Below are 26,325 nucleotides of genomic sequence, written 5' to 3'. Positions count from 1 at the left end.
CTCTCTCTTGTTAGCTGCATGTTCTTCATGTTCGTCCGCGCCGCACCGCTGCCGCATCCAGCCATCAAATTTAACAGCTTGCTCCTCTTAAGGTTACCAAAATGCCAAAATTTAAATGAATCGCATAAGGGTAACAGAGGTCGATTCTTTGGTTTGCCTGTTATTTTTATGTTCAGTTCTTGTTAAATGGATATCGTAACAAGTCCTTAATTTTGATTTTTATTTTGTATCTAATCTGTAGTTCTCTTTGTTAATGCCGACACCCTACTTCTAAGTATATTCGTACAAAATAAAGATAACCATATATTTTTCATTAAAAACCCTTAAAAATAGTTTCAATTGTGTATAAGTTTGTATTCTTAGTCTTCCTCATCGCCACTGCATTCTATATACGTGTGTGGATGATTATGGACCGGACTTTGCATCTAAACTCTATTCATTATTAATTAGACTTCGGACCAGATTTATATAAAATTTGATATTTTTTATCCAATCTAATTCATGATCACTTTATATATATATATATATATATATATATATATATATATATATATATATATATATATATATATATATATATATATATATATATGGCTATATTTTAATAAAATGGTTGATGTATGCCTGCCTTAGAATTAATTAAAAAAAAGAAAGCAAGGGGCGCTTAGTTTTCTTTTCAGTTTTCTGTTACTTTTTTATTCACTATTTTCTTTGTTTAATGAGAAATTAAGGCGATGCCGTGCAGTCCCATCAAATTGGTTTGGTATTAGATCCCTGGGTACATTAATCTTTCCCTTGATAATGGAAAGGTTATTCACGTGCGACAATCATAAACATGCCTCACGACTCCCCTATAAATTATCCAGTTTTTGTAAAGATAACACGGACAATTCTGTTTTAGAGGTTAATTAATATTACACGTATCTTATCCAAAAAGCATCTGTTCAGAGCATGCACACCAGATGCAACTTTTTGCATGGGTTTGGATTGTATCTTCTGCGCGCATGAATGATTGATCTTCTTTCGCAATGACTTTTGTTGCATCGTAACCTACATAAATCTCAAACCAATGCAAACTCCGTTGCTCCTCCATCTTTATAAATTTGAAGGTGATCGTTGTGTGGTCTACTAGTGTGTTTCTATGCAACAAAAACTGATACTACTGGAAAGATTTTTACTGTTTATATTCTGGGTTGGGTTCATCTATGATGTGGTCTCCAAGATTGCTAATATATATATATATATATATATATATATATATATATATATATATATATATATATAATAAAATTTTTAAACATGAGGGATCTGAGTACTACTTTTATTAATAAAAAAATTGTTTCATTACAGCTGTGGAGTATTGATGAAGTTTGTGGGTGATCAATGACCCATTAAAACAACCCTTCCCCCGGGGGGCGGAAAGTGGCAGAGATACATCCGCGTGTACCCTGTGCGGTCAAACGTTCGGAATCAAAATTTAATGCAATCTAAATTGCTTCTGAAGGAAAACAATTTTTTATCAGCCATCACGTGTTTCATGTCTCATTCAAATCTTCCTAAGATTTTCTTTTAAAAAATCTTACCATTGACTTTTCAACTCGGTTCCCCTAGTTTGACTGTAGCTTGGCGGAATCGTTCGCACGTCGTGCGGCGCAAGAAGGGTCCCCCAGGGGACCATGTCGCGCCCTCAGCTATTACGACTAAAACAGCAGACAGCGCATTTGCCAACCGTTAGGCTCCGGTCCTCGACACGAAGTGGGCCCTATTGAGGTTGTGCAGGGCCTGTCTCTCTCTACTTCTCCTTTTTCTTCTTTTGGTACAATGGCTCACACGCAATGAACATGAATGCAGCTAACAAAATTAGAAAATAGTAACTCACTAAACAACTTCAACAGAAAGTCTTGATTTTTCCATATAAAGCCACCAAAATGATGAGTAGCAAAGAAAATAACCCAGTCAGTCACATTATTTATCTCTATATAGGCATACTAGGCCATGTTGGAGCAACTTTTCTCAGAAGTTTGCGGATGTTATAGAGCAGCGACCTTTCTTTTGTAGCGCCTTTTCGATCTCGGATCCATTCCATCACCGTGGCCGAGTCATACTTGAGAAGGAGACGATTTGCACCCAGGACGACGCCTTGCACAGATAATGCCTGGGCAGTCTATTTCCTGATGGCAAGCGGGAATCCTCCTCATGCCTGTTGGGATTGCCTCATTCTATATCTGCTGTCTGAAGGGAACAGCGCTACACTGGCCACCAATATTTTACTATACGTATCAAAGGAGAACGTTGTAACAAAATAACAATCTGTTTTGTTCTTATAAAATTAATGCAAACTTTTGGTGAATAAAAAAAAAACTAACAAATATTTTCAAGTGAGAAAACACAAGAGATATAAGAAACCAAAGTTCAAGTAAAAAAAACAGAATAGAGAGAAACCCTGAGATTATAGCTTTTGAGCTAATGAATACAAATTACCTCCTCTTTTTAGATTGAAACAGTGTCCTTTTTGTCATATCCATCTATGTCATTGTTGGATGATATTAGCAACAATTAATAGCCACATTGGTTGGTCTCTATTTATTAAATTGATTAGCACCGAGCTAGATTTTTATGTTTAAACCTTGGAACTTGGCAGTTAAAGCCTTTTTGTAAGGCCCATAAAAATGTCAATAGCTTTCTCTCGATACCAACCTTTATTTAAATCAATATTTAAATTTAAATTTTGAACCGGTGCATCTAATCCGGCTGGAACAACTGTCCATGCATGCATCCGATTAAACCTTAAATAACCAAACATCAATAAATATAACTATATATGCATTTAAATGTCTAATATTAGATTTTAAATCTTTTTCAAAAAAAAAGTTAAAATTTCTATCTAAAAATTTGAATCTTTTACGAAGGAAATTAAAACTTGCCAACGGAATTATCCAGCAACAACCCGGTCGAGGGCACCACGTTCTCTGCTTACCGAAACCTAACACCACTTGGGCCCTGGCTCTGACGCTTGGACAACTTTGTCTTTCTTGTTGGTTTATTAGTTAATTATCGATGCACGCTTTCCATAACTATAAGTTACCCCGCTCCCTTGTCTATAAATAACACCTTATTGGTGGAATAATAGCGTGAGAGCTTAGAAGAAGCAGCCATGGCGTCAGTTGCTGCTCTTCTCCTTGCTCTTTTCTTTTCTATATCTGCGAGTGGGAATGCTCAGCCAAAGGTTCCGGCGATCTATGTGTTCGGCGACTCCACGGCGGACGTCGGAAACAACAACTACCTGCCGGGGAATAATGCCAAGGCCAACTTTCCTCATTACGGCATCGACTTCCCGCACTCCAGGCCGACCGGGAGGTTCAGCAACGGCTTCAACGGCATTGACTTCTTGGGTAAGAACTCTAGCTTTAGATGAATTAATGTATACGTCCTATTTAATTTCTCCATCCTTGGCAAAGTTGGAAGTATATATAGTGCATACGATGGATATTTTCTTCTTCTTTTTTTTGGGTCGGGCAGATGGGGATTTTTTTTTTTTGGACTTCTAGTTCAAGCCTGAAGATTTAGCTTTGCAGTTTGTGCATTATATACTTTGATGACTTGGCTTACAAATCTGACGAATTAGGGAATGAAGAATGAAGTACTGTCATAACATGACACAATTCATTTTGTCTCATCTATAATCAGATTTTTTTTCTTTAACTTGCTTGTCTTTTTCTTTCATCTATTTTAGCTATAAAGTGTTATGAGATTTCTATTGGAGCACCTTTTTGTTTTCTTCTTCTTTTTTACTGAAAAAAAAAGAGGGGGGAGGAGGGAGAGGTGAAAACCCTAACCGTGTAATAGCCTTCACTGGGCCCTCCTTCCACCAAAAGATGTTCGATGCGGGTAGACGAGATAGCCATCCTTTACTCATACCCTTTCCGACCCGTGGGTTGCCCCACGTATGAGTACGTCACCCCAGCGCCATCTCAGTACCGGCGGACCAGATGGTTACTCCACTGGGCAGACTAGGCGGGAGGTATCCGGTTTCCAAATTTAGTCGACGCCCGCGTGTTTCGAACCTGGGCCACTCCGATGGAATTTTAGCTCCGTTCCAACCGTGCTACCATTTTGGTGAAAGCACTTTTTTCTTCTTGAAAAAAAAAAGCACCTGTTTTGCCAGAGTACTTAATTTACATAATAGATAGTAGAGAGATACGCATACATATGTATATATGTACGTAATATATGCATGAGCATGCGCAAGCATGCATCTCTCTCTCTCGCTCTATAGAAAACCATTATTTGCCAACATTGTACATTTAGGCTACTCAAGCTTGGCTTGAGTTATATATAGAAATATTAATTGAGCTTGGGCTTCAGCCAAGCTTCAGATAAGATGTTCAAACTGGGCTCTTATAACAAGAATCCAAGACCATTAGAATTGTTGCAAACTATTAGTATTTAGGCTCAGTTCATTTATAAATGGAGCTTTAGTTAGCGTTTGAGCTCGACTTCTTTCTTAACTAAACCGAGCTCTAAAAGTTCTTATCAAGCCAATGCCAAGCTGTTCATACATAACTTGGATTATTTGCAGTGCTAAATAAATCCAATTGTTTTGGGTTTGTAGTTTTCTCTTTCCTCTAAATAGTGATAATGCTATTTAATCCTCCATCTTAACTATAACTGTGGATTTATTGTCACAAACAGATACTAGCTAGACACATATATTCTGATTTATTTTATACTGATGAAATTAAGTACTAAAGCAATGGTGATATAAACGCATGCAATGCGTAGAACAAAAAAAAAAAAGTCTCACAAGGTGGTCCACCGGGCAATATTAATTTGATCTTTTGCACGTCATATTGATGATATTTTGTACATTGGTATGTCATCTACTGAAAGATACGTACAGCAAGTAATAAAAAAGGACGGAATAGATCAGATTGGCAGAATGGCCTGCATACGTCGCATGCACCTCTTTTTTTGGTCTCGTTAGAACAATAATTGTTGAAGGAGCGATGGTGGGATCCATGAAACAGCGTCAACTTAAATATATACATACCACACGCTAGGGAGTGAGCGTTTAATACTGTAGCATGACTCATGGCCCGGCATTGGGCCGGCATGGCCCGGCACGAAGCGGGCATTGGGCGGCCCGGCCCGAACCGGCACGAAGCGGGCTGTGTTGCTTGCTACAATAACAGGCCGTGCTAGGCACAGCTCATAAAGGAGGCCGGGCTGGATTAAGGATTTCTGGCCCGCAGGCCGGATCCGGCACGGCCCATAAGGGCCTGAGCTGGCACGATTCATGGGCCAAGCACGGCACGGCCTGCGACGAGCTCGGTTCCGTCTGGAGGACCAAAAAGGCGAAGGAAAGCCAAGACTTCTCCTTCGGTTATCCTTGCCCTCCGTTTCTCCAATCCCCAGAGAGAAGCAAGTAGAAGGAGACCGAGTTAAAGAAGACCCCACCAAATTAACCCCGCTTTCTCCTTCCTCCTACTCCTCTGCAACACCCATCGGTAGCCAAACCCTAACCCTCACCCTAAACCTAATCCCCAAACAGAAGAAAAAATAATAGAAGAAGGAGAAGAAGAAGAAAGGACGACGTTTAGGAGACGAGGAGATGCCTTCTAGGTCTTCAGCGAACCTTCTGGACCTGGCCGCTGCCGACTCGGACTTCCCGTCGTCGCCCCGCCACCCGTCCTGCCTCCCCCGTGTCATGGCGGATCCGTGCATTCTCTCCACCGCCGGCGCCGCCAACTCCCCGCCGGCCTCGCCGTCGCCGCGGCCGCCGCAGCGCCGGATCATTGTTTCGCACCACCTCCCCATCCGCGCGACCCCCGACTTCGCCGCTCCCTCCGGCTGGTCCTTCTCCTACGATCCCGACGCCCTCGTCCTCCAGCTCCGCTTCGGCCTCCCCGCCGGCGTCGAGGTCCTCCACGTCGGCACCGTCCGCGGCCTCCCCGATAGCCTCGACCCCGCCCACCATGACGCCGTCGCCGTCCGCCTCCACCGCGACTTTCGCTGCGTTCCCTTCCTCCTCCCCCCGACCTCCACGACCGCTTCTACCACGGCACGGCACGGCCTGTCCTGTGCCTGGCACGGCCCGTGTCGGGCCCGGTATGGCCCACCATCCCACGGGCCTAGGGCCGCGCCAGGCACGGCCGGTTTAGTGCCAGGCCGGGGCCGGGCCACGCACGGTCCGTTTGGTCTGTAGCCCGATGGGCCTGGATCGGGCCGGGCCGGCACTGCGCGATGTCCATCTCTAAGCATGAGTCCAACTAAAAATTTTATAATATCTTCACAGGCTAATGCCAGGAAAGCATGTTGGAAATGCAATAGTCATCCCCCCAAAACAATTCAAGCCATTAAATTAAATTCATTTTTTATTCTGATGGCACATGATGTGATATAATATATATACTGAGGGTCCACCTTGTTGCATAATATTTAGATAAGCCTAGTCATATAGGGCAAGACCTTTAATAATGTAACTGAGTTCCCATGAAAAATTTGACCTAATTTGCCTCTTATCTCGCTGTCGCGTACTGGTCAAATATGTCCACCTGCTATAACTGATGAGATCTCCATTTGATCCTCGCGTGAAGGAATGGAGTTGGTAATGCAAAGATATTCTCTCTACCTAACCACGGATGTCATCCTTGTGTTCCCTCTCAGAGCAAAAGCAGAATGCCTACTCATAAAAGAAAAAAAGCCAGGGCAATCAATAAAGAAAACATGTGAGTATACGTTCATGCATCTGATCAGGTCCATGGATATATGCTATCCACCTGTCTTCCATTTATTTTTTTTTCCAAAACATCATACACTCGTTTCTTGTGTTATCTCCATGGATAAAATACCTACTTATTTCTCTAATTAACACTTTTTATCTGGTTTTTGTTTTTTCTCCTACGTACATAGTTTCATGGATTATTATCTTAAGGAATTGATGGATGCTAACAACAACAGCAAGAGCAATAATAACGACAATAAGATGAGAAAATCATAAAAAAAGGACATGGATTAATTGTATGGATAAAATCATAAAAAAATGGAGGAATATACACTCCACTATATATTCCTCCAATTTTTTTGTAAACTTTTAGCTACTAATCTTTGATGATGCGCGTAGCCGGTCACATGGGCTTCCGAAGGAGTCCGCCACCATATCTTTCCCTCACAAACAAGACCAGCCATGGAATTCTTAAGGGCCTGAGAGGAGTAAACTTCGCTTCTGCAGGATCTGGAATTCTTGATTCCACTGTGAGCACAACCTTTTCTACAGTGCTTATATATTTTGTTTACCCACTTGCTGCTTTAGAACTCTTAACCAACACCTGATCACTGTGTTCGTTCATCCATCTACCAGGGAACTACCATCAGTATGACAAAACAGATCAAATATTTTGCCACCATAAGATCAAGAATTGCAGCACGACTGAACACGGAGAGAACCAACGATGTACTCTCAAAATCTATCTTCCTCATCAGCTCCGGGAGCAATGACCTCTCCGCCTTTTTTCGACAAAACAATGCACCAAACAACACGCAAAAGGAACAGTTCTACAACACTCTCATCTACAACTACAAAAACCATATCGAGGTGAACTCTCTCTCTCTCTCTCTCACTCACTCGCTCACTCTCTTTTCCTACTCAGTAACTCAAGTAGCATTACATTTCTTGATTTCTTGGAAAGAGCTAGTTACACTTAGGAATGGCAGGCATTGTACGACTTGGGAGCAAGGAAGTTTGGGATAATCGACGTTGCACCCATCGGTTGCTGCCCGTCCTCGAGAGTTTTGCACCCTTTGGGAGATTGCATCGCCGTCTTGAATGATTTGGCCGTTGGTGCTAATGATGCCGTCAAAGTTATGTTAAGCAATCTTCACGCGACATTGAAGGGGATGAAGTACTCACTCGGGAGTTCTCATGCAGTGGTGTCAAATATTATAGCTGATCCAGGAGCAGCTGGTAAGTTCAAAACTCTTAGTGTAGGCCAGGTCATGTAAAACTAGTATCAGTTCCTGCATCTTGGATAAAATAAAAAGTTTTAATAACACTTCGCCAGGGTATAAAGAGGTCCAAAGTGCATGCTGTGGAGGTGGTAAGTTGAATGCAGTATCCGGTTGCATGCCGAACGCTACTTACTGTGACAACCGCAAAGAATACCTCTTTTGGGACGATGGACATCCTACCCAGGGTGCATCCAAGAAGGTAGGCCTTGCCATCTACCATGGATCACTGCAGTATGCCAGCCCTATCAACTTCAAGCAGTTGGTCGAGGATGATGGTTAGAAATGAAGTTGGTGTATTATTCAACTAAGCAAGTAGCTAGCCATTATTGTTGGGAAATTATAATTGCAACATGACAGTCTAATTGCTATCAGGGATGATGGCGTCTGCAGAAATAAATAAGGGTTATGATTTTGACTGGTGCATGCACTACTAAAATTCTTACCAATGAAGTATAACAGGACAATGTCCACATTTGCATTGCTAAACTAATTCAAAAGATTGTTCAAGGGATGGACGTACATATATCCAGACAATTTAGCAAATAATTGCCATGATCGAACATGCATTGTGAAAAATTTGGAAAACTGTTATTAAGAAGCTTTGTGTTAGGTTTCACTGCACTGATGGCCATCAGATCTGCCATGAGAAGTCATGGATCCATGCATAACCTGTGTTTCCAAATATATTTCATACAAAACCAACAAATGCAGTAGCCACTTGCAATGCTCCTAAGTTCTATACAGTTGTATGTTGGACAATTTCCTATGGTTAGAGATCATCAAGTCTAACCAATCCCATTGCGGTATGCCTAAACCATAGTAGAAGGAAATCATAGGTGAGGCTGCTTAAAGAAGCACTTTAAAAGCCAAGAGCAAATTAAATGACTTTGTGCGAGTTATTAGCAACTTGACATGATGTGAGAATCAAAGCTTCAAGTTGCTTGAAAGAGCATGGAGTTTGTTTGAGATTATAATCCTTAATCCTTCATCTATCAAGGCAAAGTTGGGAGGTTTTGCAATAACAAAAAAAATACACGTATAGAAGTTGGGGGTTCCCTCAGCTGCAAAGCCGAAATGTATTTCGCCCACAGAGTAGCAGCAACGCGAAGTGGGCTCTGGCCCAGTGGCTGGTGAGGTTTCAAACCATTTGGCAGGCTCAGTAATTGGGCCAGTGGCAGGCTCAGTAGCCACTGAAGGAACACAACACCATGTGTCCGTTCTAGGTCCATTATAGAAACCTCTTTTTTGCTTTTTTTTTAAGAAAAACCTCTTTTTTTTTTTTTGCTTAAAACTGTTATTTCATACAATACGTATATGAATACATCTAAGAAAGTCAAAATACAGCAACTCGCGGAGTGCTAATGGTAGCTCTTCCTCTCCTGATCAAAGGGTGTACCCTGAGTGGTGGGCCGCCACCCAGTCGGCCGCCCCATTAGCCTCTCTGAATACATGCTGTGCCTGAAAGGCCCTCCCACCTCTCATCATCATCCCTATATCACGGATCAAGGGGTGGTCTGTGCCGTCACCCTGTGACCCCCTCTGAATCCACCGGATAACCGTGGCCGAGTCGCCCTCCAGAATGATCGAGTTGGCTTGCAGCACCACCCGCGCATGACGCAGACCTGCCCAGGCAGCTCGCAGCTCTGCCCCTGGAACTGACTTGTCGAACAGCTGGCAGCCACCTGCTGCCACCACCCTGGAGTGTGGGCCCCGTATGATAAAGCCCGCACTGCCTCGCGCACCGCCGTCCAGTACCAACCCGTCAAAATTGACCTTGAGAAAACTCGGAGGTGGGGGCTCCCAGGTGAAGAACACCATCTGAGGAGCTGCCGTAGCAGAAAGGGAACCCCAGGCGTCCCGAGCTATCAAAGGTCTGTCTGAAGAAGGGGTGGGCCTGATCTCCGTGGCCTATGCTCGGGCAAGCTCCGCAGCAAACCTTGGGGACACCCTGCGCTCACCGAGAGTACGAGCGTTCCTTGCCAGCCAAATCTGATGTTCTATGCATGTCGCTCTGATGGCCTCCGGCCAAGTCCTCGGACTGGCCAGCCACTCCTGTATCACCTGGAGGAACTGTAGCCTCGCGCTCCGAGCCTCCTGCAGGATCTCGGTGCACTGCCATGTCGACCGTGCCCATGTACACTGGAAAAGCACATGGTCCACTGACTTCTCGGCTCCACAAGTCCGACACTCTGCGGGGATCTCCCAGCCATGCCTGCACAGCACTGCGCTCATCGGAATGCGGTCCCAAAACACCTTCCATAAGAAAAGAGCTGCCCGCGGGTGGAGTCCGAACCTCCAGATCCAAGTATAGTCCGACCCCTGCTCATGCTCTGGCTGGATAACACAGGAGAGGTCTCCCAGCCTGACACTGGCCCGGCTCGAGGTATCCCAAACCCTAACATCCGGCCCTGCACATCCTGGTAACAGGAGAGATCGGATCCTCGTAGCTAGGTGTGCCCCGAACAGCCGTCGAAGTCTAGCCTCTCCCACTCTGCTCCGCCTACGGCTAGGAGGTCACAAACCCGCAATCCCTCTACTGCCTCTGTATCAACCATAGTCGGCCAGCACCTCAGAGGAAGGGTGTCTACCCACGGATCGCAGGTCACATCAATGCTCCGGCCATCGCCTATCGACCACCTGGTGTTTGCCGATGCAGTCGACAGGTACCTCCCAATCTCGCGCCACATGAAGGTAACCCGGCGACCCCTCCGTACCACCTCTGGGACCCCTCGACCATATCTAGCTGCCATCACCTGACTCCAAAGACTGTGTGGCTCAAGCATAAATCGAACCGCATGCCGGGCGACGAAAGCCTCGCACCTCTCCAGAAGGGACTGCACCCCCAGACCATCCTCGCTGGTAGGAAGGCAAATCTGCTCCCAAGCCACCAGATGCACTCCGTCGCCCCCACTGTGGGACCCCCATAAGAAGCTTCGAAGAAGACGCTCGATCCTCGACAAAGTCGTCTTCGGCACCACAGTGTTGGCCATGAGATACACCGGTATGGATCCCAACACTGATCTAATCAAAGTCAGTCTCCCCATCATGGATAGGGAAGACGCCCTCCATCCCTCCAACCTACTCTGGATCCGCTGCACCAGGCCCGAGCACTCTGCCACTCGTAGCCGCCGACCAGTGATGGGAACTCTCAGATAGGTCAACGTCCCCTCCTGCTCGGATATCTGCAGTATCTCCAGGATCTCCTGCCGGGCTCTAGTCTCCGTGCTAGGGCTAAAAGTGATAGCTGACTTCATGAAGTTTACTCTCTGGCTAGACGCCGCGTAGTAGTCCGCCACCACCCTGCGAAGGACCCGTGCCTCAGCAGCTTGTGCCCTGGTCAAGAGAAGGCAATCATCAGCAAAAAATAAGTGGGAGAGAGGTCGGGCCCCCAGAGCTGGAATATAGGCCTCCAGCTCCCGGCTAGCGCAAACTCTCTGCAAAGCACATGACAAAATATCAACACAGATAATAAGCAAATATGGGGATAAGGGACATCCCTGCCGCAACCCCATGGTGGACTCAAAGAAACGTGTCGGTGTGCCATTGACCAAAATAGAAAACTTTGGCCCCCGGACGCACCCCATGACCCATCCAATCCACCACCTGTGGAAGCCGTACGCCTCCAGTGCCCGCTGGAGAAAACTTCACCTGATCCTGTTGTAAGCCCTCTCAATATCCAGCTTGACGGCTATCAAGCTGCGCCACTTTGGTGCTCTCTGAAGATTCCACATCATTTCCTGGGCCAACAAAACATTGTGTGAGATATTTCTATCAGCTACAAAAGCCCCTTGCTCATGGCTAATGATGCCAGGCAAGAGGGGCTTCATTCGGCCCACCATTATTCTCGCCACAACCTTATATAAGGTTGTGCACAAGCTGATGGGCCTAAAGTGACTAGGCTCAGTCGCATCCTGATGCTTGGGTATAAGCGTGATGAAAGTGGACTTCCAGTCCTCAGGCATCGCTGCCTGGGTAAAGAAAAACTGGATGGCCTCCACCACAGCGCAACGAATGATACCCCAATACTGCCGAAAGAAGAAAGGAGGAAAACCGTCAAGTCCCGGGGCCTTGTCTGCTGCCAAGTCCCAGATTGCCTCTTGCACCTCCTGTGCCAACACCGGTCGGACTAGGGATGCCCTCTCATCATCACCAATGCCCGCCTCCACCCTCAGAGGGCGGTCTCCATCACTAGCCTCCTCATCCTCTATCTATCTGGCGTGGAAAAAGTCAAATAGGGTATGTCGGATAGCAGGCTCACCCTCCATCCGATGGTCGGACCCATCTCGCAGAGAGTGGATCATACTCTGCTGCCTCCGAATGACCGTCGACCGATGGAAAAACCTGGTATTACGGTCGCCCTCACTCACCCATTGCACACGGAATTTCTGTCGCCAGAAAATCTCATGTTGCCGTAGTAGTGAATGGTGAGTCGCTAGGATCCCTCGAAGGTCGACCATATTGTCGTCCGGAAGCACGCCTCCTAGATCTTCCTTCCTTTGCAACTCAGTGATCGAGGACTCTACCCCCTCCAATCGCCGGAAAATGTCACCCACAACCTCGCGATTCCAACGGCGAAGACGCCTCTTGGTCAATTCAAGTCTACACAAAACCCGCTGCATTGCATCGCCGCGCATCGGGATGCGCCACGCGTCGCGTACAATATCCCACGATTGGGGGTACGATGGCCAGACTTTTTCAAAATGGAAGGGGCTATGATGGGTGGGTCCGGATGAGGTGGAGAGAAGCAAAGGACAGTGGTATGAGGCAATTCGAGGTAGATGACTGATCCGGCAAATAGGAAATCGGAGGATTCAATCTGGAGACGCAAAGGCCCTATCTAATCGCTCCCACACCCTAGCGCTACCTAACTGATTATTGCACCAGGTGAACCGTGGTCCGAAGAAACCTAAGTCTACCAGGCCGTTCTGCGACACAAAATCGCGGAACTCCCTCCTATCCACTCTATCCGTGAAGGCTGCACCTCCTCGCTTCTCACTCTCATCTTGAATACAATTAAAGAGGACTTTCCTAACCCTGTGATCCATGCTCGCATACACACTGCACAAGACTCATGGAGCAGCATCAGGTTCCGACACAATCATGAGTCATGACTACCTGTTGGGGGCAGTTGTGGAAAATATCGACTGTCGCCACTTCTCGCCTCCACAAGACCAAATTGCCTCCCGATAATCCCCGGGAGTCAACTGCAAAGGTCTCCCAATCCCTCTCCAAGCGTCGCCTCAGTCGTTTAAGCCCCTCTCCAGATAGTCGAGTCTCACAGAGGAAACAGATCTCCGGACAGTGGACCTGCACTAGCCGCTTAAAGGAGGACATGAAGGACGGCTTGGCCCCCCCTACAATTCCAAGCTAGAATCATCATAGATCACAGTCCACATAGTCGGCCTCAGACTCATCCTCCCCTAGGGTCGCAGGGGCAGCCTCAGGCTCGACGCCTCCACTACCCTGCTCCTCCTCCCCACCATATGCATTGAGGGCAACACTCATAACTGCAGCCCTGACACGCTGCGCCATAGTAGGTGGGTCCGTGCCCCCTCCTAGCAGTAGTGACTCGGCCTCCAAGTACGGAACGGGGTGGCCCCCCGCCTCGTACCCGCCTAAAGTAGCATCCTCCGGCTCACCGGAGATTGGAGGCGTAGGGCCAAACCGGAAGACCCCATCCAGGCCACTCCCAGAGCCATCAATGGCATCCCATGGTCGCGCCTCGCATGACGAGCCCAGCATGGGAGTCGGGACCATCCCCGAGCAAGGTGGCCTAAACTGGAAAGGGCCCTCTGACGCCACTAGAGACCTAACTGAGATCGTCTCGCCGTGGACCAGCAAGTCCGGCTCGGCCTGGACTCGCAGGCCCGAGTCTAACTAGGCCTGTAGGCCCGCCATGACTTGAGCCCCTAAGCCCCCACAGGAAACCTCGTGCGGGCCCCCCACAGGCTGGGCCTGAGGGCCTCGCGGGCTGCCCTCAGGCCCCGCAACCAGGGCACCGTGGCCCAGCACATCCCGGGCCCGCTCCCCTATCGCGGGGGAGGTCTGCAGGCTCGATGCGGAGCGAGCGCAGGGCGCGCCCTCGACCGAGTATACCGAACCGCCCCCGCCGGCAGGGCCAGCTGCTGGGATCGATGCCCTTGACCGGAAGCTTGGACCGTAGGCAACCGCAGGCCCAATCTCCTCAGGCTCAGGCGACCTCCCTCGAAGCTCCCTCCCCGGAGGCAGATGCCGCTACCGACCCTTGCTGCCATCCCAAGCTCCCCAAACGGAGCTGAGGACACTCAGAGGGTGAGCACCAGTGCTTTCTCTCAGCCCCGGCCGCTGTGAGTGCCACGTCGACTAGCCGGAGCAACTTCCCGGCCGGATACCTCTCAGGCACCGCCGCACAAACTAGCCGTTGGGCTTTCTCGCACCACGCCAGAGTTTCGGCTCGGCTTGTTTGCGAGATTTCGACAAAAAAAAAGAGAAAAAAAAACCTCTTTAGGCGGATGTTTTCTACTCGCTGAGCCAGCTTCTTTTATCTGACTTTCTTGGCTGTACTCATTTAGGTTTAGTGTCTAGAAAATGTACCCAAAAAAAAAAAAATCTTTAACCAAAATAACATGGGGGAGCAAATAGCTCTTCTACCATTCTTTCTTTGATATTGCCCATTGGATCCTCCTATTAATGGATCTTGGCCTTTAGATTCCTAACCCTGGAAGTTGGTTTAGTGATCTTAAGCTTATGGATTGGCTGGTCTTCAGTTGAAGGATAATGTAGTGGACATGATAGCCCTAAGGGGATTGCATCATTTGCAATAGAGCAGGTCAAGGATAAGTAAGCTTGATTTAGAGTGATGTCATGCAGAATGTAATAGATTATGGGCTAGTCAAATGAGCTCATGCCATGTTAGTCAATTTATGCACAATTACGCATGGAAGGGTTGCCACTTGATGTTAATTTAGATTAGGAGGAAGTCAAGGTTGCTTCCAATCTAATGAACCAATTGCGTCACTGCGAAGTGGATGAGTTCGACCTTATCAACTTTAGCATTGCAGCTAGAACTGGAATAATGTTTAGAATTAGAGATCATGGATCCTCGACTAATATTAATTGCATGAGAGAACTCTCAATTGGACCATTCCTTTGTAAGTTGTGAGAAAGATGGAGCGAGGAGAGCCATGGAGAGCCCCAGTTAGACATGTCATCACCCTTTCCGGCTCCTACATATAGTATCAAGAGTTAGGTTTTTCTCAACTATGATTAAAAACATGGAAATGCCCGTAAACTTGGAAATTTAATAGTAACGATTCAGCTAAGGTGATGCTTAAAAATTTGGAAACACGTAAAAAGAGTTTATCACACGCCTTTCAGAGAGAGGGTCGAGGGAAAGCGCCTGGCCATAGAGTTTATAAGCCAACAAATATCCTCTCCGTATTTATAGCCACCTCTCTCTTGTTAGCCATTACACCGGACCCAAGCTAAAATAGGAAAGAAGAGAGGAGTAGCCCGCAGGCTGCATGTTCTTCATGTTCGTCCGCGCCGCACCGCTGCCGCATCCAGCCATCAAATTTAACAGCTTGCTCCTCTTAAGGTTACCAAAATGCCAAAATTTAAATGAATCGCATAAGGGTAACAGAGGTCGATTCTTTGGTTTGCCTGTTATTTTTATGTTCAGTTCTTGTTAAATGGATATCGTAACAAGTCCTTAATTTTGATTTTTATTTTGTATCTAATCTGTAGTTCTCTTTGTTAATGCCGAAACCCTACTTCTAAGTATATTCGTACAAAATAAAGATAACCATATATTTTTCATTAAAAACCCTTAAAAATAGTTTCAATTGTGTATAAGTTTGTATTCTTAGTCTTCCTCATCGCCACTGCATCCTATATACGTGTGTGGATGATTATGGACCGGACTTTGCATCTAAACTCTATTCATTATTAATTAGACTTCGGACCAGATTTATATAAAATTTGATATTTTTTATCCAATCTAATTCATGATCACTTTTAATATATATATATATATATATATATATATATATATATATATATATATATATATGGCTATATTTTAATAAAATGGTTGATGTATGCCTGCCTTAGAATTAATTAAAAAAAAGAAAGCAAGGGGCGCTTAGTTTTCTTTTCAGTTTTCTGTTACTTTTTTATTCACTATTTTCTTTGTTTAATGAGAAATTAAGGCGATGCCGTGCAGTCCCATCAAATTGGTTTGGTATTAGATCCCTGGGTACATTAATCTTTCCCTTGATAATGGAAAGGTTATTCACGTGCGACAATCATAAACATGCCTCACGACTCCCCTATAAATTATCCAGTTTTTGTAAAGATAACACGGACAACTCTGTTTTAGAGGTTAATTAATATTACACGTATCTTATCCAAAAAGCATCTGTTCAGAGCATGCACACCAGATGCAACTTTTTGCATGGGTTTGGATTGTATCTTCTGCGCGCATGAATGATTGATCTTCTTTCGCAATGACTTTTGTTGCATCGTAACCTACATAAATCTCAAACCAATGCAAACTCCGTTGCTCCTCCATCTGTATAAATTTGAAGGTGATCGTTGTGTGGTCTACTAGTGTGTTTCTATGCAACAAAAACTGATACTACTGGAAAGATTTTTACTGTTTATATTCTGGGTTGGGTTCATCTATGATGTGGTCTCCAAGATTGCTAATATATATATATATATATATATATATATATATATATATATATATATATAAAATAAAATTTTTAAACATGAGGGATCTGAGTACTACTTTTATTAATAAAAAAATTGTTTCATTACAGCTGTGGAGTATTGATGAAGTTTGTGGGTGATCAATGACCCATCAAAACAACCCTTCCCCCGGGGGGCGGAAAGTGGTAGAGATACATCCGCGTGCACCCTGTGCGGTCAAACGTTCGGAATCAAAATTTAATGCAATCTAAATTGTTTCTGAAGGAAAACAATTTTTTATCAGCCATCACGTGTTTCATGACTCATTCAAATCTTCCTAAGATTTTCTTTTAAGAAAATCTTACCATTGACTTTTCAACTCGGTTCCCCTCGTTTGACTGTAGCTTGGCGGAATCCTTCGCACGTCGTGCGGCGCATGAAGGGTCCCCCAGGGGACCATGTCTCGCCCTCAGCTATTACGACTAAAACAGCAGACAGCGCATTTGCCCACCGTTAGGCTCCGGTCCTCCAGACGAAGTGGGCCCTATTGAAGTTGTGCCTGACGAGGCAATGAACAACGGCTCACACGCAATGAACATGAATACGACTAATAAGATTAGAAAATAGTAGCTCACTAAACGGCTCTAACAGAAAGTCTTGATTTTTTCATATAGCAAAGAAAACAATCCAGTCAGCCGCACTATTTACCTCTATGCAGATATGCGAGGCCATGTAGGAGTAATTTTTCTAGAAGTTTGCGGATGTTGTAGAGCAGCAATTTTTTTTTCGTCTTTTCGATTTTGGATCCACTCCATCATTGTGGTCGAGCCATGCTTATCAAGAAGGAGGCTATCTGCACTGCGCCTTGGGAAGTTAATGCGTGGCCGTCTATTTCCCGGTGACAAGTGGGAATCCTCCTCATGCCTGTTGGGATTGCCTCATTCCATTTCTGCTGTCTGGAGGGAACAGCGCTACACTAGCCACCAATATTTACCGTCTCCATCGCTTTTTTCTATTTCTTCCTAAACACGAGGCCTGCTCCCAACTACCAAAATGCCGCGTTTTGTTATAGATTATTTTACTATACGTGTCAAAGGAGAACGTTGTAAAAAAATAACAATATGTTTTGTTCTTATAAAATTAATGCAAACTTTTGGTGAATAAAAAAAAAACTAACAAATATTTTCAAGTGAGAAAGCACAAGAGATATAAGAAACCAAAGTTTAAGTAAAAAACAGAATAGAGAGAAACCCAGAGATTATAGCTTTTGAGCTGATGAATACAAATAACCTCCTCTTTTTAGATTGTGTTCCGGGGGGTTCCATGCCTTAAATGGAAGGTGGAAATCCTTTCCTCTCGAGAGCCCTTTTGTGGGACAAAACCGTGAGGAGGGCTCCGGGTACGCTCGACCCCCAAAGCGGACAATACCTCGGGAGGAACGCGGTCCTCTTTCTCTGCTAGCTTAATGTGGGTTAGGCTGTTGTGTGAGGCTCCGGCCAAAGGCCATCCCCGCAACAGATGGCGCGCCAGGAAGGGGCGCCTCCTCTCTCCATTGACTACCCTCCAGGACTGTGGGGGCTGGCCGGAACCTTCCCGCTGGGGGGACTATGTTGTTGGGGGGGGAGGGGGCCTTGAATTTAGTTCCACATCGGCTAGTAGCGGAAAGGTTCCGTGCCTTAAATGGGGGTGGAAATTCTTTCCTCTCGAGAGCCCTTTTGTGGGACAAAACCGTAAGGAGGGCTCCGGGTACGCTCGACCCCCAAAGCGGACAATACCTCGGGAGGAACGCGGTCCTCTTTCTCTGCTAGCTTAATGTGGGCTAGGTTGTTGTGTGAGGCTCCGGCCAAAGACCATCCCCGCAACAGATTGAAACAGTGTCCTTTTTGTCATAGCCATCTATGTCATTGTTGGATGACATTAGCAACAATTAATAGCCACATTGATTGGTCTCTATTTATTAAATTGATTAGCACCGAGCTAGATTTTTATGTTTAAACCTTGGAAGTTAAAACCTTTTGTAAGGCCCATAAAAATCTCAATAGCTTTCTCTCGGTACCAACCTTTATTTAAATCAATATTTAAATTTAAATTTTGAAACGGTGCATCTAATCCGGCTGGAACAACTGTCCATGCATGCATCCGATTAAACCTTAAATAACCAAACATCAATACATATATGACTATATATGCATTTAAATGTCTAATATTAGATTTTAAATCTTTTTCAAAAAATAAAAAATAAAATTTCTATCTGAAATTTGAATCTTTTAGGAAAGAAATTAAAACTTGCCAACGGAATTATCCAGAAACAACCCGGTCGAGGGCTCCACGTTCTCTGCTCACCGAAGCCTAACACCACTTGGGCCCTGGCTCTGACGCTTGAACAACTTTGTCTTTCTTGTTGGTTTATTAGTTAATTATAGATGCACGCTTTCCATAACTATAAGTTACCCCGCTCCCTTGTCTATAAATGACACCTTATTGGTGGAATAATAGCGTGAGAGCTTAGAAGAAGCGGCCATGGCGTCAGTTGCTGCTCTTCTCCTTGCTCTTTTATTTTCTATATCTGCTAGTGGGAATGCTCAGCCAAAGGTTCCGGCGATCTATGTGTTCGGTGACTCCACAGCGGACGTCGGAAACAACAACTACCTGCCGGGGAATGATGCCAAGGCCAACTTTCCTCATTACGGCATCGACTTCCCGCACTCCAGGCCGACCGGGAGGTTCAGCAATGGCTTCAACGGCATCGACTTCTTGGGTAAGAACTCTGGCTTTAGATAAATTAATGTATACGTCCTACTTAATTTCTCCATCCTGGGCAAAGTTGGAAGTATAGTGCACACGATGGATATTTTCATTTTTTTTTTGGGTCAGGCAGATGGGGATTTTTTTTTTTTTTGGACTTTTAGTTCAAGCGTGAAGATTTAGCTTTGCAGTTTGTGCTTTATATACTTTGATGACTTGGCTTAGGAATCTGACGAATTAGTGAATGAAGAATGAAGTACTGTCATAATATGACAACTCATTTTGTCTCATCATCTATAATCAGGATTTACAGTGGGGTCTTTAGAGGGATGGGAAAATAATTTTTCTTTTTTTCTTTGACTTGGTTGTCTTTTTCTTCCATCTATTTTAGCTATAAAGTGTTTATGAGATTTCTATTGGAGCACTTTCTTTTTATTCTTCTTCTTCTTTACTGGAGAAAAAAAAAAAAAAGGAGGGGGGAGGGGGGAGGGGGGAGGGGGGAGAGGAGAGGGGAGAAATTCTGCCCACATAGCAGCCTTCACTGGGCCTCCCTTCCACCAAAAAATGTTTGATACGGATAGAAGGGATAGGCATCCTTTACTCATACTCTCCCCGACCCTTGAGCTGCCCCGTGTGAGTACGTCACCCCAGTGCCATCTCAGTACCAGCGGACCAGATGGTGACTCCACCGGGCAGACTAGACGGAAGGCATCCGATCCTCACATTTAGTCGACGCCCGCGCGTTTCGAACCTGAGCCACTTCAGTGGAATTTTAGCCCCGTTCTAACCGTGCTACCATTTTGGTGGAAGCACTTTTTTCTTCTTGAGAAAAAAAGACAGCACTTGTTTTGCCAGAGTACTTAATTTACATAATAGATAGTAGAGAGATACACATACATATGTATATATGTACGTAATATATGCTTGAGCATGCGCAAGCATGCATCTCTCTCTCTCTCTCTCTATACACATATAGAAAACTATTATTTGCCAACATTGTATATTTAGGCTACTCAAGCTTGGCTTGAGTTATATATAGAAATATTAATTGAGCTCGGGCTTCAGCCAAGCTTCAGATAAGATGTTCAAACTGGGCTCTTATAATAAGAATCCAAGACAAGTGCCATTAGAATTGTTGCAAACTATTAGTATTTAGGCTCAGTTCATTTATAAATGGAGCTTTAGTTAGTGTTTGAGCTCGACTTCTTTCTTAACTAAACCGAGCTCTAAAAGTTCTTATCAAGCCAATGCCAAGCTGTTCATACATAACTTGGATTATTTGCAGTGCTAAATAAATCCAATTGTTTTAGGTTTGTAGTTTTCTCTTTCTTCTAAATAGTGATAATGCTATTTAATCCTCCATCTTAACTATAACTGTGGATTTAATTTATTGTCACAAACAGATACTAGCTAGCTAGACATATATATTCTGATTTATTTTATACTGATGAAATTAAGTACTAAAGCAATGGTGATATAAACGCATGCAATGCATAGAACAAAAAAAAAAGTCTCACAAGGTGGTCCAACCGGCAATATTTGATCTTTTGCACGTCATATTGATGATTTTTTGTACATTTGTATGTCATCTACTGAAACATACGTACAGCAAGTAATAAAAAAGGACGGAATAGATCAGTTGGCAGAATCTGCATACGTCGCATGCGCCTCTTTTTTTTGGTCTCGATAGAACAATAATTGTTGAAGGGCCGATGGTGGGATCCATGAAACAGCGTCAACTTAAATATATACATACTACACGCTAGAGAGAGCGCGTTTAATACTGTAGCACGAGTCCAACTAAAAAATTTATAATATCTTCACAGGCCAATGCCAGGAAGGCATTTTGGAAATGCAATAGTCACCCCCCTCCCCCCCCCCCCCCCCCCCCCCAAAAAAAAAAAAAAAAAAAAATCAAGCCATTAAATTAAATTCATTTTTTATTCTGATGGCACATGATGTGATATAATATACATACAGAGTTCCCATGAAAAATTTTACATAGACTAGATTTACAGGACATTTGGACTGGGATCTTTCCTACTTGTTGAAGAGTCCTGCTTTGTAGACTCTTCTAAAGTCATATATATATATATATATATATAACAATGTCAATGCCACCAAGAAGGGTTAAGGTTGAAATTGAATTAAAGAGGGAAAAGGTCATTAACTCAAGATCATAAAATGTTAAGGTCAAAAATTGGGTCGAACTGAAAAGAAGTCTCACTAAAGATCCGTTAGATTTGGGTTAATTGTTGACCGAAGATTTCACTCAAATAAGCTAACTAAAGAATTATTATTTTAATTTTTTGGTCTTGCATAAGCATCCAAGATCTTCTTAATATATAATCATTATTAGATTGGACATGTACCCATAAGGTTTATGCTCCGTAGTCCAATAGCCAATATGAGTCATGGCCTAGGTTCGTTCTTATACTATGTATAACAACCTGGTATCTCGTTAGAATGAACTAGTCAAAAGTTATTATTTAGATTTTGTAGCCCTATACATGTACTCCAAGATCTCTCCAATATGTAATTAATATTAGATTAAACACATGCTTGAATCAATCCTCACATATACACTAGAGAATATTCTATATTTAGAATTAAAATGTGACATTTCCACTATATTTTTCAAAAAAAAATGGAGATCAGTTTGCAAAATCCTTAAAATGAATTCGTATATGTGAATGCAAAACCAAGACATCAGTTTTTAAACAATCTAAAATTTATAAATAAGCATTAACATTTTGTCTGCAGGCATTAACATTCATTTATAATTCCCTAATCTAGTGGTAGGCGTAGGTAGATTTATATTTTATTATGGCAAAAATCCCTGGGCTAAAATCCTGCGACTACAATATGTTGGCCATGTACTGAAAAATAGCATAGAAGATTCTACGAAAATAACATATGATGGGCTAAGGGGCTAAAGGATGAAGGAAGGAATTATGAACTAATGATGAGACAGAAAAATTGACCTAATTTGCCTCTTATCTCGCTGTCGTGTACTGGTCAAATATGTCCACCTGCTATAACTGACGAGATCTCCATTTGATCCTCGCGTGGAGGAATGGAGTTGGTAATGCAAAGATATTCTCTCTACCTAACCACGAATGTCATCCTTCCCTTTCAGAGCAAAAGCAGAATACCTACTCATAAAAGAATAAAAGCCAGGGCAATCCATAGACACCCCATATGAAAACATGTGAGTACGTTCATGCATCTGATCAGGTCCATGGATATATGCCACCCACCTGTCTCCAATTTATTTTTTTCTCCAAAACATCACCCACTCGTTTCTTGTGTTATCTCCATGGATAAAATACCTATTCGTTTCTCTAATTAACACTTTTTATCTGGTTTTTGTTTTGTCTCCTACGCATATAGTTTCATGGATTATTATCTTAGTGAATTGATGGATGCTAACAACACAGCAACAGCAATAAGATGAGGAAAATAACAAAAAAAAGGACATGGATTAATTGTATGTTCTTACGGATACACTCCACTATATATTCCTCCATTTTTTTTGTAAACTTTTAGCTACTAATCTTTGATGATGCGCGTAGCCGGTCACATGGGCTTCCGAAGGAGTCCGCCACCGTATCTTTCCCTCACAAACAAGACCAGCCATGGAATTCTTAAGGGCCTGAGAGGAGTAAACTTCGCTTCTGGAGGATCTGGAATTCTTGATTCCACTGTGAGCACAACCTTTTCTACAATATGCTTATATATTTTGTTTACCTACTTGCTGCTTTAGAACTCTTAACCAACACCTGATCACTATGTTCATTCATCCATCTACCAGGGAACTACCATCACTATGACAAAACAGATCAAATATTTTGCCACCATAAGATCAAGAATTGCAGCACGATTGAACGCGGAGAGAACCAACGATGTACTCTCGAAATCTATCTTCCTCATCAGCGCCGGGGGCAATGACCTCTTCGCCTTTTTTCGGCAAAACAATGCACCAAACAACACACAAAAGGAACAGTTCTACAACACTCTCATCTACAACTACAAAAACCATATCGAGGTGAACTCTCTCTCTCTATCTCTCTCACTCGCTCGCTCTCTTTTCCTACTCAAGTAGCATTACATTTCTTGATTTCTTGGAAAGAGCTAGTTACACTTAGGAATGGCAGGCATTGTACGACTTGGGAGCAAGGAAGTTTGGGATAATCGACGTTGCACCCATCGGTTGCTGCCCGTCCTCGAGAGTTTTGCACCCTTTGGGAGATTGCATCGCCGTCTTGAATGAGTTAGCCGTTGGTGCTAATGATGCCGTCAAAGTTATGTTAAGCAATCTTCACTCGACATTGAAGGGGATGAACTACTCACTCGGGAGTTCTCATGCAGTGGTGTCAAATATTATAGCCGATCCAGGAGCAGCTGGTAAGTTCAAAACTCTTAGTGTAGGCCAGGTCATGTAAAACTAGTATCAGTTCCTGCATCTTGGATAAAATAAAAAAGTTTTAATTACACCTCGCCAGGGTATAAAGAGGTCCAAAGTGCATGCTGTGGAGGTGGTAAGTTGAATGCAGTATCCGGCTGCATGCCGAATGCTACCTACTGTGACGACCGCAAAGAATACCTCTTTTGGGACGGTGTCCATCCTACCCAGGGTGCATCCAAGAAGGCAGGCTTTGCCATCTACAATGGATCACTGCAGTATGCCAGCCCTATCAATTTCAAGCAGTTGGTCGAGGATCATAGTTAGAAATGAAGTTGGTGTATTATTCAAACTAAGCAAGTAGCTAGTCATTGTTGGGGAATTATAATTGCAACATGACAGTCTAATTGCTATCAGGGATGATGGCGTCTGCAGAAATAAATAAGGGTTATGATTTTGACTGGTGCATGCACTACTAAAATTCTTACCAATGAATTATAACAGGACAATGTCCACATTTGCATTGCTAAAAACTAATGCAAAAGATTGTTCAAGGGATGGACGTACATATATCCAGACAATTTTGCAAATGCCATGATCGAACATGCATTGTGAAAAATTTGGAGAACTGTTATTAAGAAGCTTCGTGTTAGGTTTCAGTGCACTGATGGCCATCAGATCTGCCATGAGAAGTCATCGATCCATGCATAACCTGTGTTTCCAAATATATTTCATACAAAACCAACAAATGCAGTAGCCACTTGCGATGCTCCTAAGTTCTATACAGTTGTATGTTGGACAATTTCCGATGGTTAGAGATCATCAAGTCTAACCAATCCCATTGTGGTATGCCTAAACCATAGTAGAAGGAAATCATAGGAGAGGTTGCTTAAAGAAGCACTTTAAAAGCCAAGAGCAAATTAAATGACTTTCTGCGAGTTAACAACTTGACATGATGTGAGAAGCAAAGCTTCAAGTTGCTTGAAAGAGCATGGAGTTTGTTTGAGATTATAATCCTTAATCCTTCATCTATCAAGTCAAAGTTGGGAGGTTTGCAATAACAAAAAAAATACACGTATAGAAGTTCGGAGTTCCCTCAGCCGCAAAGCCGAAATGTATTGGCCCACAGATAAGTAGCAACGCGAAGTGGGCTCCGGCCCAGTGGCTGTTGAGGTTTCAAACCATTTGGCAGGCCCAGTAATTGGGTCAGTGGCAAGCTCAGTAGCAACCGAAGGAATGTCCGTTCTAGGTCCAATAGAGGCACCTCTTTAGGCGGATGTTTTCTACTTACTGGGCCAGCTTCTTTTTTTTAATTTTCTTAGCTGTACTCATCTACGTTTAGTATGAGGAGCCGGTATACCGAAAAAAAAAAAACCTCTTTAACCAAAATAACATGAGGGAGCAAATAGCTCTTCTACCATTCTTTCTTCGATATTTCCCACTGGATCCTCCTATTAATGGATCTTGGCCTTTAGATTCCTGACCCTGGAAGTTGGTTTAGTGATCTTAAGCTTATGGATTGGCTGGTCTTCAGTTGAAGGATAATGTAGTGGACATGATAGCCTTAAGGGGATTGCATCATTTGCAATAGAGCAGGTCAAGGATAAGTTAGCTTGATTTAGATTTTAGAGTCATGTCATGCAGAATGTAATAGATTATGGGCTAGTCAAATGAGCTCATGCCATGTTGGTCAATTTATGGACAATTACGTATGGAAGGGTTGTGACTTGATGTTAATTTAGATTAGGAGGAAGCCAAGGTTGCTTCTAATCTAATGAACCAATTGTGTCACTGCGAAGTGGATGAGTTCGACCTTATCAACTTTAGCATTGCAGCTAGAACTGGAATAATGTTTAGAATTAGAGATCATGGATTTTCAACTAACATTAATTGCATGAGAGAACTCTCAATTGGACCATTACTTTGTAGGTTGTGAGAAAGATAGAGCGAGGAAAGCCATGGGGAGCCCCAGTTAGAATGTCATCACCCTTTCCGGCTCCTACATATAGTATCAAGAGTTAGGTTTTTCTCAACTATGATTAAAAACATGGAAATGCCCATAAACTTGGAAATTTAATAGTAACGATTCAGCTAAGGTGATGCTTAAAAATTTGGAAACACGTAAAAGTGTGGAAAGAACTCAGCAAATGCAACTTTGGGCAAAAAAATTGAAAATAATATAAATTCCAAGAAAAAAATATGAGAAAGGGGACAAAATCAAGATTTTTAGTTTATAAATTTTAAATATTTGAACATTAAGAATCAACTTTTAATGGATGCTTGGTTATTTAAAAATATTCAGAAATATAAAGAAAATATGAGGTTGCGCATATGAAAGATATATGAGACAAAACAATTTCATTCCGATGCTTTTAAGATATTTGTGAAATCTGATTGGGAAATAAGACATCCACTGTCTAAAAGTGTAGCTTTTGGTTTTCAAATACAAAATTCATATCCATTGTGATATATATAATATCTGAAGCCCAAACCCA

At 43.5% G+C, this 26,325-nt stretch overlaps 2 protein-coding genes across 2 annotated transcripts; both read left to right on the top strand.

The window, feature by feature from the left end:
* Window positions 1-3,125: 3,125 nt before the first annotated feature.
* On the top strand, window positions 3,126-8,526 carry LOC103701153 (GDSL esterase/lipase At5g55050-like). The gene is made up of 5 exons (XM_008783127.4): window positions 3,126-3,392; window positions 7,124-7,254; window positions 7,361-7,594; window positions 7,714-7,963; window positions 8,061-8,526. Exons 1-5 carry the CDS (start codon window positions 3,155-3,157, stop codon window positions 8,285-8,287), a joined length of 1,080 nt encoding a protein of 359 aa, XP_008781349.1. The 5' UTR covers window positions 3,126-3,154; the 3' UTR covers window positions 8,288-8,526.
* Window positions 8,527-19,166: 10,640 nt separating this feature from the next.
* On the top strand, window positions 19,167-24,296 carry LOC103701067 (GDSL esterase/lipase At5g55050-like). The gene is made up of 5 exons (XM_008783019.4): window positions 19,167-19,438; window positions 23,001-23,131; window positions 23,240-23,473; window positions 23,583-23,832; window positions 23,931-24,296. The coding sequence occupies exons 1-5, from the start codon at window positions 19,201-19,203 to the stop codon at window positions 24,155-24,157; spliced, it is 1,080 nt and encodes a 359-aa protein (XP_008781241.1). The 5' UTR covers window positions 19,167-19,200; the 3' UTR covers window positions 24,158-24,296.
* Window positions 24,297-26,325: the final 2,029 nt, after the last annotated feature.

This window comes from Phoenix dactylifera, unplaced genomic scaffold (assembly GCF_009389715.1).
Source record: "Phoenix dactylifera cultivar Barhee BC4 unplaced genomic scaffold, palm_55x_up_171113_PBpolish2nd_filt_p 000254F, whole genome shotgun sequence".
Lineage (NCBI taxonomy): Eukaryota > Viridiplantae > Streptophyta > Magnoliopsida > Arecales > Arecaceae > Phoenix > Phoenix dactylifera.
Note: the sequence above shows the minus strand (reverse complement) of the source record. Positions and strands in the feature narration are given on the sequence as shown.